The sequence below is a fragment of the Parus major genome, chromosome 5 (genome assembly GCF_001522545.3).
Source record: "Parus major isolate Abel chromosome 5, Parus_major1.1, whole genome shotgun sequence".
Classification (NCBI taxonomy): Eukaryota; Metazoa; Chordata; class Aves; order Passeriformes; family Paridae; genus Parus; species Parus major.
In genome coordinates this window covers 14380113-14397022 of record NC_031774.1, presented here as the reverse complement: position 1 = coordinate 14397022, position 16910 = coordinate 14380113, and the positions used below count along the sequence as shown (strand labels likewise).

The 16910-nt window shown below is 36.5% G+C and overlaps 1 protein-coding gene across 4 annotated transcripts in view; it reads right to left on the bottom strand.

The window, feature by feature from the left end:
- Positions 1–334: 334 nt before the first annotated feature.
- The window catches only part of CARS1 (cysteinyl-tRNA synthetase 1), a 33323-nt gene continuing 16747 nt past the window's right edge, over positions 335–16910 (bottom strand). For 2 of the 4 annotated variants that reach the window (XM_015630219.2, XM_033514975.1), the window contains 9 exons: positions 16015–16112; positions 14363–14552; positions 13807–13875; positions 10132–10213; positions 6192–6272; positions 5702–5769; positions 4280–4339; positions 2930–3013; positions 335–1834 (listed from right to left, as the gene is read on the bottom strand). In XM_015630219.2, the coding sequence (XP_015485705.2) occupies positions 1700–1834; positions 2930–3013; positions 4280–4339; positions 5702–5769; positions 6192–6272; positions 10132–10213; positions 13807–13875; positions 14363–14552; positions 16015–16112 (867 nt within the window). In that variant the 3' untranslated portion in view covers positions 335–1699. Of the gene's footprint in view, positions 1835–2929; positions 3014–4279; positions 4340–5701; positions 5770–6191; positions 6275–10131; positions 10214–13806; positions 13876–14362; positions 14553–16014; positions 16113–16910 lie in introns of those variants that run through there. The other 2 variants (XM_015630221.2, XM_033514974.1) reach the window with 2 other exon arrangements.

The following is a 16910-nucleotide window of genomic DNA, read 5'->3' as shown; positions in this document are numbered from 1 at the left end:
GCTGGGAAGAAAACGATGAACTGATAATGCCCAAGGGAATTAGGATCTAAAATGATGCAAAGAATGTTTTTTGCATCATTTTAGAATCTTTCCCCATACTAAAGGATGGAAAAGTTGGCCTGATGGCCATGGCTGGCCACTTTAAGTATCATTGTGCAGTTTAAACATGCATTTATAAAACTGATTAGAAATTAGCAGAATAATCAAATATTGAACGCCAAATTATTAATTTAGTAATAGCAACCTAAAGAAAAAGCTCTGTAAACCACATTTCAAAAAGATGGTTGTGGAATAAACTCAACATTCTCCCCACTACACAAAGTTCACATACAAGTACTTCACAACAGATTTTATTTTCTGCAAACAAGATGCATCTGCTTTACTGACCTTACATATGTTTTCAAAGGTAAATATGGACAAATTAGAAAAAAAAAACCCTAGTAGACCTTTCTGTTACTCCAAATAATGTGTTCATTCATCAGAAGGAGGAATATAAATATAAAAATATCAAAGAAAAGCAAAGATGGTTTAATTAAGGAACATAGCCTGATGATTGTAGTATGAACCTAAGACTTGAGAGAAGTGAGGTGTCACAGTATGTCTATCTGCAAGTCACCTTGAGAATACTGAATGAATATAGTTCTACAAATCAGACACTTGGCTGTTCTGTGCAGCTGCGAAGTGGGTGAAATATTTTTTTCAGGATTTCATGAACTTTAGTTCATTTAGTAGCTTCTGCCAGTGAAATGCATTGTTAGGCAACAAAGAACTCTCCCTGCAGATATAATGTGACCATACTACACCAGAAATGTTTTTACCTCAGGGTTAAATTGTCATGTTAAAAACATCAGTCTTGAATACAGGGCAATGTCTAGCTGTATTCCCTAACTGCAAACCAATCTACTAACTGTGTATCAGTAGGAAACCCTCTGTTAATTCCCCATGGCTCTGAACTGGTAATTAGGTATTGAGTACTTTGGGTAATCAGATCCTTTGGCAGGGCTTCTGTTTCCTTGAAGGTATAGCTCCAAGAACACACCACCTCTGCCATCAGTCCTTCATGTCTTTCCCATCTGTTTTTTCAATGCAGGTGCATTTGCCTTGTACTTACCCACTTGACTGCAACTGCAGGTTCATGATCTGTTCCCTTCTTCAACAAAGGGACAGTTAACTTCTACTATGCAAAGTGTTCTGGGTATACTTATGAGAGTTTTTATTAACAGCAGCTAGAATAAGTATCATAGTGGAACTACCCACTTTTCCTGCTTATGTAAAGATACTAAAGTCATCTGGAAAATACTGTTCTTACTGCGGGGCAAATTACTCAGCTCCCATTTAGCAATAAATTTCTCTGACTGTAATATTGGGTCTTAGATAGCGATCAGTATCCAGGACAAATTAACCAAAGCCTGGACAGCTATAATGAACAAGAATCCTTATGTGGATTTGCTGACTGAGTAGCACCTTCACAAACAAACTGGCAACCACTGCTGCTACTGTTGAGAAGAAACTTCTTACAGGTTGGCCTTTTTAATAATGGATTTTTATTGCATTTCCAGATGACATTATTAACCCACGTAAACAGGAATTTTACTTTGCACATAAAAGAAAGTGTAAACAGAAATTGGAGCATCAGTATATGCTCACTTCTTCAATGGGAACCCAGCACTCGCCTTCCAAATAAAAAGTCCTGTTGTTTTCAATTTGCACTTCCATTCTGAACCATTTGTAGATACTCCTTGTGTAGCTTTTCTTGGGTTTCATAAAGTTTCTTTAGCTTCTTAATTTGTCCTTTGCTAAGTTCTTTGCCTTCTGTATCATGGGTGGGAAATCCCTGAAATATATTAAAGAAAAAGAGTATTTAAGTTAAATTCTTGGACCGCTTTTGTTCTTTATGGAACCATGTTTTAATAAGATAGGGAGATAATGTCATAATGACAGGCTGTCAGGAAGGAGTGTATCTAATTTTAGTCACCTAGAAGTTTGACAGCTAACTTTGACTATTTCTGAATGTTCTCTTCCTAGCTAAACAAGAGGCATAAGGGTGTATTTATCTTCTGTCCTGAACCACATAAGGGAAGCTTAGACCACTAACTTCTAGATAGTTTTAGTTAAGAGAATAATGACTAATTCCTGAACAGATGGTTAAAATAATCTTTTAATCATACTAGCAGATTGAATTCAAGGCTTAAAGCAAAAGCAGGAAGACATTTATATTCTTGATGGAGAAAGTATGATCAGCATTTTTATGGACATTCTCCTTGGCTTGCAGGATTATTTTCTAGTTTTTATCCTCTCCATTCTGACTTGTCCCCAGAGCTTGAATTTGTGTAGGTGAAGGAGAGAAGCAAAGGCAGATCAATGACCCAAATCAAGTAGAAGTGAAGAAACTGTGCTTTAAGTTTTCCAAGTAACCCTTTTATCCCCAAGGGGAGCAATCAAGAGCAAAGTTATGCATACAGCCCCTTCAGAGAGCCTTTGCCAAGAGAGAGCAAAACAGTGGGCAGAAGGGAGCAGGAGACACAGGACCTCTCCAAAAAACATCACTTCTGGCAAGTTGGGGAGTTTGTACTTGCAAATGAATACCCTGTCTTGTACCAGAGTAGTAAATCTGTGAATTAACATCATACACATTCCTACCCACAATATATATTTTGCTTTGCGCTAAAGGGAGCCAAAGGAAATGTATCATGACTGTACAAAGGAGCGTAGAAGGAAAATACCCTTGAAATGATGGCTAACAGGGACCTTGCTCCACAGTGCACAATAACATTCATATATACCACTTTTTCTTTCTCTCCTTCCCTCCTCTTGCTATGTTAATAGCACTGCCCTGGAGGTTTGGAACAAGATTGCTATAAAAATATACAAATAAATATGTACAACTGGGGAAGGAAAACTACTCCCTGTATGAAGAAAAGCCTCTTACATTTTCATCAAACATGGAATATTTGTCAAGCTCCAATTTAAACATTTCATGTGGTGGAATCTTCATTTTTTCCAGTTTTGCTGCCTGTAATACAAAACATGCATTAACATCACAGTTAATTACTGACAACCTGTCACATATGCAAAAGGAAAAGTAGACTATAATTTCAAAATCAAGGAACATTAAATTCATAATTGTTTATTATGTAAAAAGAAACTTGGAGTGAGGAACAACTCAGTAGGTCTTACCTGTGCTTGTCTGGGGAAAAAACTGGTTTAAATCTGTAGAGATCCACTTTATAAAGCAGATGCATTGCAGAAACTTAAAATAATTTGCTTATATACTCCAAAAATTACACCTGATTCTTGCTAACTTGGTTCTTCAGTCAACACAAAGTGAATAGCTACTATCATAAAGAATATTCAGAAATTAACTCACTGCAAAGGGAACCACCTTTATCAAGTTTCCTGCTGACAAGCAAAGGTTTCTATGCAGGTCACAGAGGAATCAGATGCAGTAATTGCACTAAAAACAAACTGAACTTTCCCTTATCTGTAAACAAACACATCTCAGAATCTTTTCCATGTAATTTTTGCCCAATGCAAAGGAATCACCTTTTTGAAAAAATGAAAAAAGGTACTTGGAATTTGTGGATGATAAATGCTATTAATTTTGTTTTATCTCTCTATTTGGTGCTCTTGAGATGTTTTCTTCCTTTTTTAACGCAGGAATGTATTTCCTGTACTGTTAAAGTCATCAGCATGGCAAACAGTATTTTAACTTATGAGTTCATCTCCTCTGTCTATTCCCCATCCAAAGCCCAAAACCTTTGAGCTATCTGAATTCCAATCACAGAGATAAAACATTTCCCTGCTCAATCACAAGGAACAGAGGATTTCTTACAGAGAAAAAGACAAAAAAAGGAGAAAAAGAAAACCTTTTCACATAAACCTATGATATTAGAAAGGGAATAAAATAATAAATGTCACTAGCAAAATCTTCTTCAACTGTAACAAGCATGTAAGATTCAACTTTGTCAATTAAGGAGGTAATACCTTTTATAGACTGAAATTAAGTGCTACAGGTTCTTCTGTAATAAGTTTATGCAGGCTTTAGTTGTGTTTTCAAAAATGGCTTCTCTATAAGAACTGAAAGTCCAACTCTGAACTGCAAGACAAAGCCATTCTGAGCAGGAAATTGTACACAGAAAAAAGAAATGGAGACCTGGTTAAGGCTGTGTTCTAATGTTAAGAACATTAACCCTCCTGGTTAAGAGGGCCTGTGTTCTAATGTTCTTTCCTGCACGTGACTACTGCTGCCTACACTTTCCTTCAAAATCAGGTTACTTACTTCCTGCTGTTGTTTTTTCCTGGCTGCTTCTTCCTTCTTCCTTTTTTTCTCTTCTTCTATCTGTAAGAGGCAGTGTTAGTGAGTAAAAGGTAATGCACTATTTCATTTGTTTTTTTTTTCTACAAAGCTGAGCCAGCTCCCCTGGATATCTAATTACAGACAGAACTGATAGCATGACCTGCAGCAAACCCACCATGCCTTATAATTAGGATTATCAGATACTCCCCACTGTATGACTTTGATTTAATTTGCTTTTATTCAGAGTTAAACCAGTTTTAACTGTTCAGAATGCATTTTGCATGCAAAGTGGATACCTATAAAAGAATACCTAAAAGAAATTGTTCTATCACTTTGCAAATGACTCTTAAAAAGACTGTATTTCAATGATATTTTAAGCTCTTGCCTCAAGCTGTGAAGATATCACAGTTCCTTAAGCAGCAGTTGTATCACTTGATGTTCCTAGGGAAACAACTATCCAAATTTAGCCAGCTTGCTAAAAATCCCATCTTGCACTTGCCCAGGAAAGACCTGTCAGTTCTCCAAGGGTTCTGCCAGTACTGAACATAATGCTGTTTCTAAGGAAAAGGAACTCTAGCTGCAGGTCCTACCCAGCAGCTACAAACTGCCTTCAATGTCACTGTGATGAAAACATCTGGAATCGACTAAAAATGACTTTTTACTTCTCCCTGTTCTGAAAAACATCAACATAGAAGGAGAAATGTTGGAAAGTCTTCCAAATGTTTCTAATCATGATAGAATTTTATTATTTAGTAAAATTGAGGATGAACATATGAAATGTTACTCTTAAATATTACAATGTCAAATATCAATGCTAGGAAGTGCCAAAAAGCAGGGTTTCTGTATAGACCTTGTGCATGTGAATTCAAATTCACTTTGAATTCACATGCACTTTGAATTCACATACAAATTCAAGCTTTATAGAGTAATATGAATTCTTTCCCCCACATCCTGAATATCTCATTAATCCATACTAAATTAAAATTTAGCCAGTACATTTTTTCCTCATTTATCAGATGAAGACAGAGTAGTTTTATGGAAAATGCTGACTTCATCTGTACAAACAAAAGAAGTCTGAATTAGCTTCTCATTGGAATTGTTCTTCCAGAGAGATAATACAGTTGGAATGCAATACTGTACATCCCTTAGTTATATTAAGATCTTAAAAAGCAAACAAATAAAAAATCTTAGAGTTATTCACTAGGTCAAATTCACAAAATTTTTAAGAAGCTGTTTCGAAAAATTCTTTTTTCCAACGCACTTAAATTTTTGTATCAATTATGTCATCTTCCTTGTTGCTATTCTGCTATGATTTTTCTTATGAATTATCAAAGAAATGTGAAAATATCCATAGCTTATACATTACTTTAAATTTTAAAAATATAGTATGCTTAAAATAACTACCTTTTTCTTTTCTTCTCTTTCTTTCAATAATGTGTCCTTATCCACTAATTTAACCACAGTTGGAAGTCCTAAAGAAGCAAAAAGAGATGGATTCATTTCTTGATTAGTCGAAGATAAATGTATTCACCCTGTGATAATTGTTTTCTTTTTGCATGCTGAATGTAAATACAACTCAGTGGCTATTCAAAAGTGACTAAGAAATTAGGTGCTACACAAAAAAGGGAAAATTATTGCAATGTATGCTTTTTTATTCTGTACGTGTATTCCAATATACAGTTCTGTAATATATATTCATACATATTATACACCATTATATATGATACCTATTACGTGCCATTGTCTATAGCACATATGATATGCTATAGCTCTGCAATACTTGAGTTTACTGAATTCTTCAAAACTAGTTTTTACAGTTTGTTTTCCCACTTCTTAGAATAAAAGCAAGATTATAAAAACAGCTCCTACAAAGTTTCAAGAGATAACTGGGTACCTTCATGATCTTCAAATCGAACTCCAAGTTCTGGCAGGATGTCATCCCGAAGAGCATCACTCAACTGCAGCACTTCAGTTACTACAAAGCATGAAAAATACTTTTAGTGAAGTAAAATCTGGCGAAAGTATACTTTTATCCAGTTACATATTTACTTAAGTGCAATTAAGAAATTACCTCTCTCTCTCACACAGAGAGACAAAGGTCTTTCTTTTAAGGTGATAAGTAAGTCCTGCCTCAGTTCAGCCACAGAGAAGCAGCATGTTTCTTTGCATAGACTTGAAAATCATAAATTTCTTCCAAAATACCCTCACTGTTCCTGAAGGGGAACAGAAAGAAAATCCAAGGCAATTCAGAAATGATGCAACAATTCTGCCAGGGTACGGTGAAAGGCTATATGACTCAGGAAGTTCCTAATGATTGCTGCAGGATGTGCAATAAGAAAGGTTAAAAATCTAATTTTAGAAAAAACACAAATTAACATATCCTGTGCTAAATCTAACAGTGTCCTTTGAAGGACTATGATTTTGTTGATTTGATAACTACACATACATTTGTCAGAGGAACTGTAATCCCAACATCCTCTTTTTATTTCAAGCAATCTAGTTGCAGCAGAACAGAGAATTTTGGTTTGGCTTTCTGCATGGTGATCAGGACATCATGGCTAATATTTTTTTACCCTTGAAAACTTATCAAAGAGCCTTTGATGACAGCAAATAGTTGAGAACTTATGATTTATCTGAAATATATGCTATAAGCTCTTCAGAGGAAAATAAAACTTCATACTAGGATAATTTTTTTCATACAAGATAATTTTTTGGATGAGAAATTGTATCAGTTGAGAAGCAGAACAGTTAAGAGGGACTAAATATATCAAAGAGACCCAGTATGTTGCTGTTGTGAATTCAGTGGCATTTTTTATAGGCAGGCTGGTATTTGGGAAGAACACTTAGCAAGTGTAACAAATGCTCTCCCTTTCAGCAATTCTTAGCTGATTAAACCTAAGAAGTACTCAGGGTCTCAAAGTTATTACTTCAGGCAGTGGAGGCTTCCATCCAGCCAATTTCCTAAACACTGCACATTCTGGTAAGTACAAGTATCATCCCTGAGCCTTCATCTCTGCCACAATTCTCAGAGAGCTACAAGTGAACAGCACTGACTATCCCAAAACCATAAAAAGGAACACCCTGTTTCAGTGCATGGTTGTGTTCTGTGGCTCTCTCTTTGCACAGGAAGCCACTGCAGTGTATAGAACCTCTTTTGTCTGCTGTGAAACAGAGTCGTTGTTTCTCCTGATCTGGAGCAATTACACACAGAGAACCACAGTCATTTGCAATGCAACCCTAAATCAGCCATTAAGGTAAGCCAGGGATAAGATTACCTCACTGGTTGTTGACACTAAAAGGTGTTGGCTCTAACCTAGGCAAAGGAATTACACATATCATATCAAGACTGTATCAGAAACACCTACAGCTTATTCATCAAAACAGCATCTGCACAGTTATAGATGTTTACTAAAATCATGAAAAATTTTAAGCTGAAGAAGAAGGAACCCAACAAGGAGAAATGTATAATGAAACATATTATTTACGAGAGGACACGTCCTCTGATCAATCCTGTCATACAGAGGAGTCAGCACTGCTTAAGGCTGAAATGTGCCTGTTCCTTGCATGTGGCACTTCCAGAGCAAATGTGTTTAGGATTGGGTAGGGGGTTGTTTATGGGCTGCCTCAGGACATAAAGAGGCTCTCACTGATGAGAGTGACCAGGAAACCAGTGGGACAATGCCTTATCACCAGTGCCCATCAACATCCCAGCAGATGGATGCTCCTTGGGTGAGATTTCCCAGACCTCTTCACATTTTCTGTGAATTTCAAGCCAAAGATTATTAGATGTGAAACAGATGTTGAGATGCTGTGAATCAGTACACTGTGATGGGAAGGAAAAAGAGGAACTTGAAAAGCATGTGGAGAATGCTGGATGTAAAGACTGGCAGCAAAAGACAAGAGCAGGCAATGCTACAACGAGAGAGTTTGTCCCAGTTCTGGTCAACTCATGACATTTGGAAGAGGGGAGAAGGTGTAGGGGGCACTGTGAGAATTATTAAGTCCGCAATTGAACACTACCCGTTCTGGATGAGGGTAACATTTTTGCAAAGTATATATATTTTGATTATTCCTAAAAACCATAGCTTTAAAAAATGGTTATTCTGTGAAATGTTTTGTAGATTTTCAATATTCAAGTGTATGGGTGGGGACATTTGTAATACTCTGCAGGTTTTACAGAGCCACATACTTTTTATTTAACATCTGAGAATACTTAAAGCAATACAGATTGTTTTAAATAATATTTAACACAACCCTGCCAGCAACAGGCTATGATGAGGAAATTCCCTTTGCCTTCAGCCATGCAGAGGCAATATCCCCAGACACTAATCAGAACAACTTTTACAGTAATTTAACGCTTCCCACAAGCAAGAATTTAATGGGTAAAAGGAAAGAAATCAGCAGTATGTCAGTGCAGGCCCTGCCAACCACCACCCAGCTTCCATAGATCAAACAGGTTAAAAAAAAGGTGCCTCCCTGGTCAAATTGCAGTGCTCCATACCCCAACCAAGCAGCAACTAGATCCAACTTGATTCTCACTGTCCAGTGTATTTCACGCAAAAAAAATCACTGCCTTCCAAGTAGGAAATTCAAGTGCCTGTAAGCAGTCTAGAGCCAAGTGTGCTCTAAAAATGATCTACAAGAAGCCCTGTGATATTTAAACCTTACCACTGCTAAAAGCAATGATCCGTTTAGCTCAACCACCATAAAGCAAGAGGGAAAAAAAAGCTTCATATAAACAAGTATGTTAAATACCAAAAGACTAAAGCTTACATTTTTGGCTGAGGATATACACACAAACCTCTTTAATTAATTCAAGTTACAGAAAATATTTACTATTGGAATTTATTACTAGGCCTATTTCTCAGCATCAATTAGGCCTATAAGAGTTCGACAATAGTAGCAGAGTAGTCACACTGGCAAAAACAGTTTTGTGCTTTTAATGCAAAATTATCAGCTTTAGAAGGATTCCAAACAATAGCAGAATGAGAGTCCAGAGCCTTTTCCAGCTGAATAGGTTACCAGATACTCAAGTAATTTTATAACTCAGTGTAATATATGGGTTACTTGTATGTTTTATGTATAAAAAAATGCCCTGTTTTGCTTTAAAGTACAAATCCCAGTGTCAAAGTTTTAAGAAAACAAAAATCAAATACATGTTGAAGACATGCAACATTCCACAGGGAACAGCAGAAAATACTAAGAGCTTCTCCATTAGGAAATATCAGTAAAATCAAAGAAAGTTTTATGGAACAACCTTTTTAACACTCTATAGTTCTGCTGCCAACACAGACAACCATGATCAAAGCTTTTCAAAGGGATTAGAAAACCTGAACCTGAAACTTCTAGCAAATTCCCAGGTGAATTCTCCAAAGAGAACACTCAGTTACCATCAGGGGAGCTGTAATTCCAACTATGCTAACAAATAATAGTGAACATCTCAGGCTATTTAAATGTAGACACTATTACTGTGAAGCAACCTACACTTTTAAGAAAATGCAAGCTCCCTGGGGAAATCATGGGTACTTTCATACCTAGAAAGCAAGGAGCGCCCTAACCTAGAGAAACAGCAGCTACACCTCATCATTCCAGAACTTTTAGATTCTTTGAGAAATGAAAATTAGTTTAGCAGCCTAAAAAGATTCCCAAATTAAAGAGACAGGCAGCAGAGATGCAAAAATTCAAAGCAGCTCTGATTTAAAGATGTCTTTTATTCTCTAAGCAAGGAGAGACTATCAGCTGCCTCACACTCACACCTCCACCCTCTCCTCCAGTTTGGGTACTATGACCTCCAAGTCTCACATGCAACAGTACAGGAAAAAGTGAACTCTCACCTTTTTTCTCTCTGGCAATTTGTCGCACACCTTCTCTGAACTCAGAAAGAACTTGGAGGTATGGCATCACTGTAGATTCAATCTGCAGGAGCATTATTTCCACAGTTAGCTAATCATCATTTAGACATAAAAACATGTTCCTACCCTCTTCATATTTATGTGCTGTTGGATGGAACTTGACCCTCAGGGCAGATCTGTATCAATAAAAATTGTCATTGCTCTATTGATGTCAAAGGATAGATGACAATTTGCATTAGCTGTCAATTTTCCTCTTGCACAGATAAAATCAGCTTGTCAAGTTCAGCCTCTCCCCATTCCTTTTTCACCCCCTTTCAGTTAGATCCATCACCTCCACAGGGTTATGACACCATCCAGCTAACTATAATGCAGTGCAGGGACAAAAACAGCACTCAGATGAATTTTCTCCTTCAGGTACTGAAGGAGGCCCAGCAGTTTATCAGATAATAACACCATGTGAAGCTGGTATTAGGACTAATTTTCATTAGAACATAGATCTGTTCCTGAGATTTTTGCTTAAGCTAGTTGTATAGACAGTGCAATTATCTATAGTCCTCATACAACTCCCTCTCCCACAAAAGTGAGGAAAGATTACTGTTGAATTATTTCAGGTGTAAGTAAACACTAGGCACAAAATCTCAGACAAAAAGTCCTATGAGTCTGGTCTCAATGGCAGTGAATAGCAGCAGCAAGCAGCGAACAGCTACAAAAAAAACTACAGATCAGTGCCTGCCATCACTTCTCTGGAATCCCAAGAGGAAAAGCCAGGCCCTTGAGGGAAAGTCTAAATTAAAAGTTTCATTACTTTGGAGGGTGGGGGAGAGAAAAAAAAGTTGCCAACTGTTGTCTTTTCTACAAATTCCACACGTCTTTCATGTCTGTTTAATCTCCATGAAAAAAATTCTGTGCCATTAAGGGACAAGATAGTCTGTCATGCTGTAAAAGCGCCCCTGCGAAAAGGAACGAAGTGCCCTGCTAAAACTTTTTATAAAAGTGAACACTGCAAACAGCTTCATAGTCAGATCCAGTGCTGACAAGTTTGGCCCAAGGAACACACTCTGGAAAGTGAGGAACAGTCACATCTCCGCTCGCCCTCTGCACTGGACGTACCTCTTCATGCAAATAAAGTGGTATGGGGAAAGCAGGCACAGCCACTATTTTATCAGTCATTTCAAAATGAAAGATTTTTATTTCCACAATAACTTACTTGAGAGAAATGCTGAATTCACTTGGAAAATGATATTAAGGAACTGAGGTTTTCTGACTTCAGATCTCTTATACCCATTTTTCAAGTAAACTATTGACCCATGGTAATTAAGCTAATTTTTGTTTCAGCACTTTTGAACCAGATCATGCCTTTTATTGGAGATATTCACTCAATTGGTTCTTGCATCTCTAATTTAAACAAGGAAACAACTGGCCTGACCCACAGCCTTCTGTAATTAATGATAAGTTTTTGAACCTTGGAAGTTCACCTCTAATTTGTACTAAGAAAAATAAGAATTTGCATGGAGGACTGAAAGACAGTATAATATTTAATGAAACAGACAAAATATTTGTGAAATTATGCATTTTTATGTTGTAGTGCACCAGTATTGGCCTGGGTGATAAAAGCTTCTTGAGTGTAAGAGATGTTAGCACAATATTATCCTGACAACTGTGCTAACAGTGTGGCAAAATGTGGAATGTATAAACTTTTTTCAGAAAGGATACCCTTTAATTTTTGATTTTTTTATCCTTTCAAGCCTAATCAGCAAGCAGGGAGATGTAATCCCTTATACAGTCAGCAGCTAACAAACAAGATCTAAGTGATGTCCAGGTGTTAGGAAAACAAACCACTTGTTGGTAGAATTGCCTTGTTAAGGTTTAGGGCTGGACATACTACAGTGATCTCAGACCTTAGGGGAGGTTAACAAAACTTGGGGAGAAGGATGGACCACATCCCACCCTGTGATAGTGAACACAAAGAATGCCACAAATAATTTATAGGCAATGAGAACACTTGGAAGAACTCCCAAGATAAGGAAGAAACTCATAAAGCCAATTCAGCAGCAGTACTAGATCAGCTCCCACTGGGTTAAAGGCAATTTCAAACACCAACTCAAGGACCACCAACCCAAGGAGCCCACTGACACAAAAGAACAGAAAGACTGAGCATGAAGACTAATTAGCATGGGAAGCAAGAAAATTATTAACCAAGTGAGGATAGAATACAAATTAATAGGAGAATTATGTAACTTGTAGCCAATGAAAACTAGTTGCTTTGTTTTCTAAAATGCGTAACTACTAAAGAGTTTTGATAGTTGGTGTGCTTGATTTGTGGAAAACCAACAAGCACCCAGGCTTGCACAACTCTGAAACAAATAATTAGTGTTGCTCTTGAGGGTGTAATTACTGGCTTGTTGCATATGGGTTACAAATCAAATTTTTGTGGACAACAACATGTGTTAACACAGGACTTTTTTATTTTTTTTCTGAACAAGAGTCTTCTCACTCTATTACCCTTAGTGTTATTTTAAAGGAGTAAAAGGACTTAGCTTCAAGTTATCACCAATCCTTCCTTAAAGCATATCTACTGAAAACACTGCCTTAATTGTTAAATATAAATTAAATTTTCATTTTCCCTTAAAAGGTAACTGTTAAAGTGCTAACTTTTTTCTGAAATCCAAAATAATTCTGAGCTAAATTAAAAAAATCACTATTCACTATTGATGGGCTTGGTAGGTAATACTGATTTATTATACTGAAATATTATATCACTAATGGAAATTTCCATAACACACAAATGTAAGTATTTGCATTGGCAATTATCAGATGAGTGTTCATTCCCATTCTTCCGACCACAAGCAAGCTTGCCAATTCCTCTGATGAATAAAAGGTTGTGCTTCTTTTTTTCCACCAGAAATATTTCATTTATTCCTTCTAAGGAGGAATAGAAAGGTGCATGGTCACACCTTTAATGCAGAAAAATATGTGAAAAATAGCAGTTATGTTTTCACAAGAGATTTTTGGCATGAACAAAGTGTTGACAGCTTTCACATGGAGTTATTTCTCCTGCCTGCACCAGAAAATGTTCCAGTTACTCCAGAGCCCATCAGCACTGTCATCAGGTACCTCTCAGGTATTTAAAAAAAAATTCTGCATAGCAGCAGAACTTCTGGGTAACTAAAGCAAAACAGCCTTTAAAAGCCACATAAAACTGTGGCTGCAAATGAATTCAGAAAAGAGATTGAAATGTGGATAAAACTCCAGCTGCCTCCAGGCTGGTTTCTGGTATACCACAAAGAAGTTTAATCAGTATAATTACATTTTTGAAACTACTTAGCATACAAATACTTGTAATGAGTCCTTAGACTGTAGCATGTGCTGCCTGTAGTTCACATGTGGTTTAGGAAACAGACTCAACATTCAGAAGAAAAGATAACTCTTCTTCTGGTTGCTATACAATTTGTCTGTCATTAAACCAAACAAATCTATAAAAACCCCAACTCTTGCAAAAGAAAAATCCTGCTTCCTAAGCCAATTAATTACATCAGATTCAAAAGCTAAAAGCAAAAAGAATGCAATTCAGCTACATATCAGTAATCTCATCACTTTAACCTAAGCTCTCAAAGGATACAGAGTAATTTTGTTTAGTGTACTTTGTCTTTCACTTACATTTATGTTTTGACTAGTCCCTCCAACAGGAAAACCAATTGCATCATCACTTTCTATGGCACCAAAAATCTGGTCAAAGAAAAAGAAAAGATTGTACACATCAATTCACAGGTATGTGAAAACTAAGCAAAACCACATATACTAGGCTTTCAAATAGTTCTCATTTAACCCAGAATTCACAATTCTATCAAGACAATGCTCTGATTTATAATTGATACAACAAACAAAGTATTGGCTTTCAGATTTAGCTTTAAAGCTGTCAGATTTTTTGTTCTGACCTCATATTTTTTCAACTATCTAATCTTTCTTGAACGTATTAGGGGCTCTCCCCCATTCAACAAAACATTAGCTGAAAACATAACGTAACATGGAGGACTCAAAATTGTTCCTGCTGCAGCACACACTGCAGTTTGGGGTTGTTTTGGCTGGGGGATGTGTGGAAGATATTTAGTTTCCTTTAAGATTTAAACAAAGACTGTACAGATCCCGCCATACTTGAAAATACAAGTTATAACTGCACAGCGCAATAGCAACATTACTCCTTGCTGTTACATACCTTTAGCATTTGAGTGAGATAGGAGCTGATGTTTTCTAAAAGAAGTCTGTTAGGAATCTGTCTGGAAGATTTCTTTGCAGCAATATAGGAGTTACTCTGGCTGACTAATGAGCGCATTTCTTCTAAGACAGAGCGGGTATCAATATTGTCACACAGTGCTTCATGAATTGTTGCTTTCTTCTCATGAAAACTGAGAAGAAAAAGATTTTTTTTAACTACTGCCAAAACCCTGCAACATACTCTGAAGAGTCTCTGTTAGAAGAGTAAGGGGATGGCCTAAAAGTAAGGTAACTTTTTGCTGGTCAGATTTTATATTTGAAGGAAAAAGAGATGAGCGAGAAAAAAGGCATTATCATGATGCTGCTGTTTGACTGCTATGGACAAAGGCAGGCAGGATAATCTAATTGGCAACAACTATCCAAACAAATTACATCACACAATTTTTCAGCAAGCGGCCTTTTCATGCAAGTTTTTTTTTAAAGCAGTAGAAATTGCTTATTTAGTATCTTCTTGGGCTTGTTTGGTTTTTTTTTTTTACAGTATTGCTCTCCTATCCCTGTGTACCAACCGAGTTCTGTTTATTATTTTTCCAGGAAGGAGCACCAATTTGAAAGTTAACACAAAGTGAATTCTTATGAAGATATTACAAGTAGAAAAAAGGAATTAATTCATGCAAACCTTTGTAACGTTAGTGACAGGTAAGTAGGAATAATAAATAATAGAGTACATTAAGTACCATTTCATGACACAAAGGTTTCATGGTTTCAAACAATGTCTTTTTTCCAAGAAAAAAGAAGTGGTAGAAGAAAGAAGACAAAACCAAATATCCACTAAGCGTATCTTCCATTCCTTCCACTTCTTTATCCGTTCCTTTTGACCTCTCTATTACTTATTATCTCCCACCTTTTTAGAAAAGGGTGTTATCTCCACCAACCTCAAGTTAAAGATAAAATTTTCAGAGCATATCACTACACAGAAACATCTGCACTTAATCCTTCAATAGTAACATTAACGACCACAACAGTGAACTGAACTAGGAAACAATTTTAGCACCATAGTGTAAGATGCTTCTATTTTAAATTTCAGACAAAACTGAAGTAATTTAGGAAGCTTTCTGCATTACAAATAACAATGGTAGTATTGTTATAAAAGTCAAAAGACTGCAAAATTGATATCACTGTCTCAACATTATTTTCAAACAATGGCACTTGCATCTTTCATGGTTTTAGTCAGGTCATTTAACTTCTGTTTTTCTCAGATAGCCTATACTTTGAAATACATAAAATACTGTTTTTCCAGTTGTAGCCACTGTGAATTATTGGTCATTTCTCAGAGAGAAGACAAGATTTCACATAGTGAAGAAAATTACAGCTACCTAACAAAAAAGTTCTCTTTCCCTTCACAAACATGGCAATGAGGCATGCCAGTGTACTTATCATAAACAAATGGGAAATTGAGAGTTTCATCTATACTTCATAAAGCTTCATAAAGCTGTCCCAAAATTAAAACGATTGCTTGTGAAGAACTGGGATGTTAAGTGGGAATGCTAAAGACATAAATATCAGTATACACATTGTAAATGATAATGTAAGGAAAAAAGAATTAAACATGAAGTGACACAATTCAAAGAGAAATAGGAATGCTTCACTCACTTTTTGTTCAGCTCTACTTCTTGATTTTCCCATTTCTGAAACTGTCCTGTCACATCAGTAGGAGCTCGAAGAATATCCTTCACATTCAAAAAGAACTCCTGTAAAAGAAGAATATAGCTAGAAGTCAGTTTCAATTACACATAACCAATACTTACTATGAAAGGGCATTATTTCTTACAAGACTCTTAAACTTCCTGGGACTTAAATTGCAGTTGGACTGCAATTCATTTTTATCTCTTGCTCTGTTACTACATCATATCCTACAATATTCTAGCACCAAGTTGCTCATACAAAAAAACTTTTAAAAATGTTTAGGCAACAGTTCTTATGGCAGATTTTAAAGTATGTTGCTAGCAATGGAAGGTCAAGAATGAAATGGCTTTATAGCAAGGATCTGTTTTAAATGGGCATCCAGCTCAGTAAAAAGTAATTTTAACCTAATCCGTGGCCCAAACCAAACATTTTACATAAAAAGCAGAACAGCTTCAGCTGGAGAGACCAAGATCAACAATCTCAAAATGTTGTACAGTGTCCTTGTGAAATGTGAATCTAAATTATGGCTCCAAACTATCCAGCGACAGGAATTGTGCCTAACCTCTCGCACACCTGCAAGGCATAGAGTCAACAGTGCATTGTTTGTGGTGAGGAGATAAAATGGAAACAATATCCCTCCTTCCCCTTTGGCTACATTTGTGTAGAGTCTGACCTGGTAGAAATGTTGAAGAGTGTGTGTTGAACTGATTTCTATAACCAACTGAGAAATAGATCTTGTGTGTAAGTGCCAAGCTGCTCAGAGATGTCAAAACCTGGAGAGAGCACCCAGCTGTAGGGAAATGTAGCAATCTGTGGAATTTACAGGATTTGCACTGTGCCATCCCACCTGATGAATTTAGAAA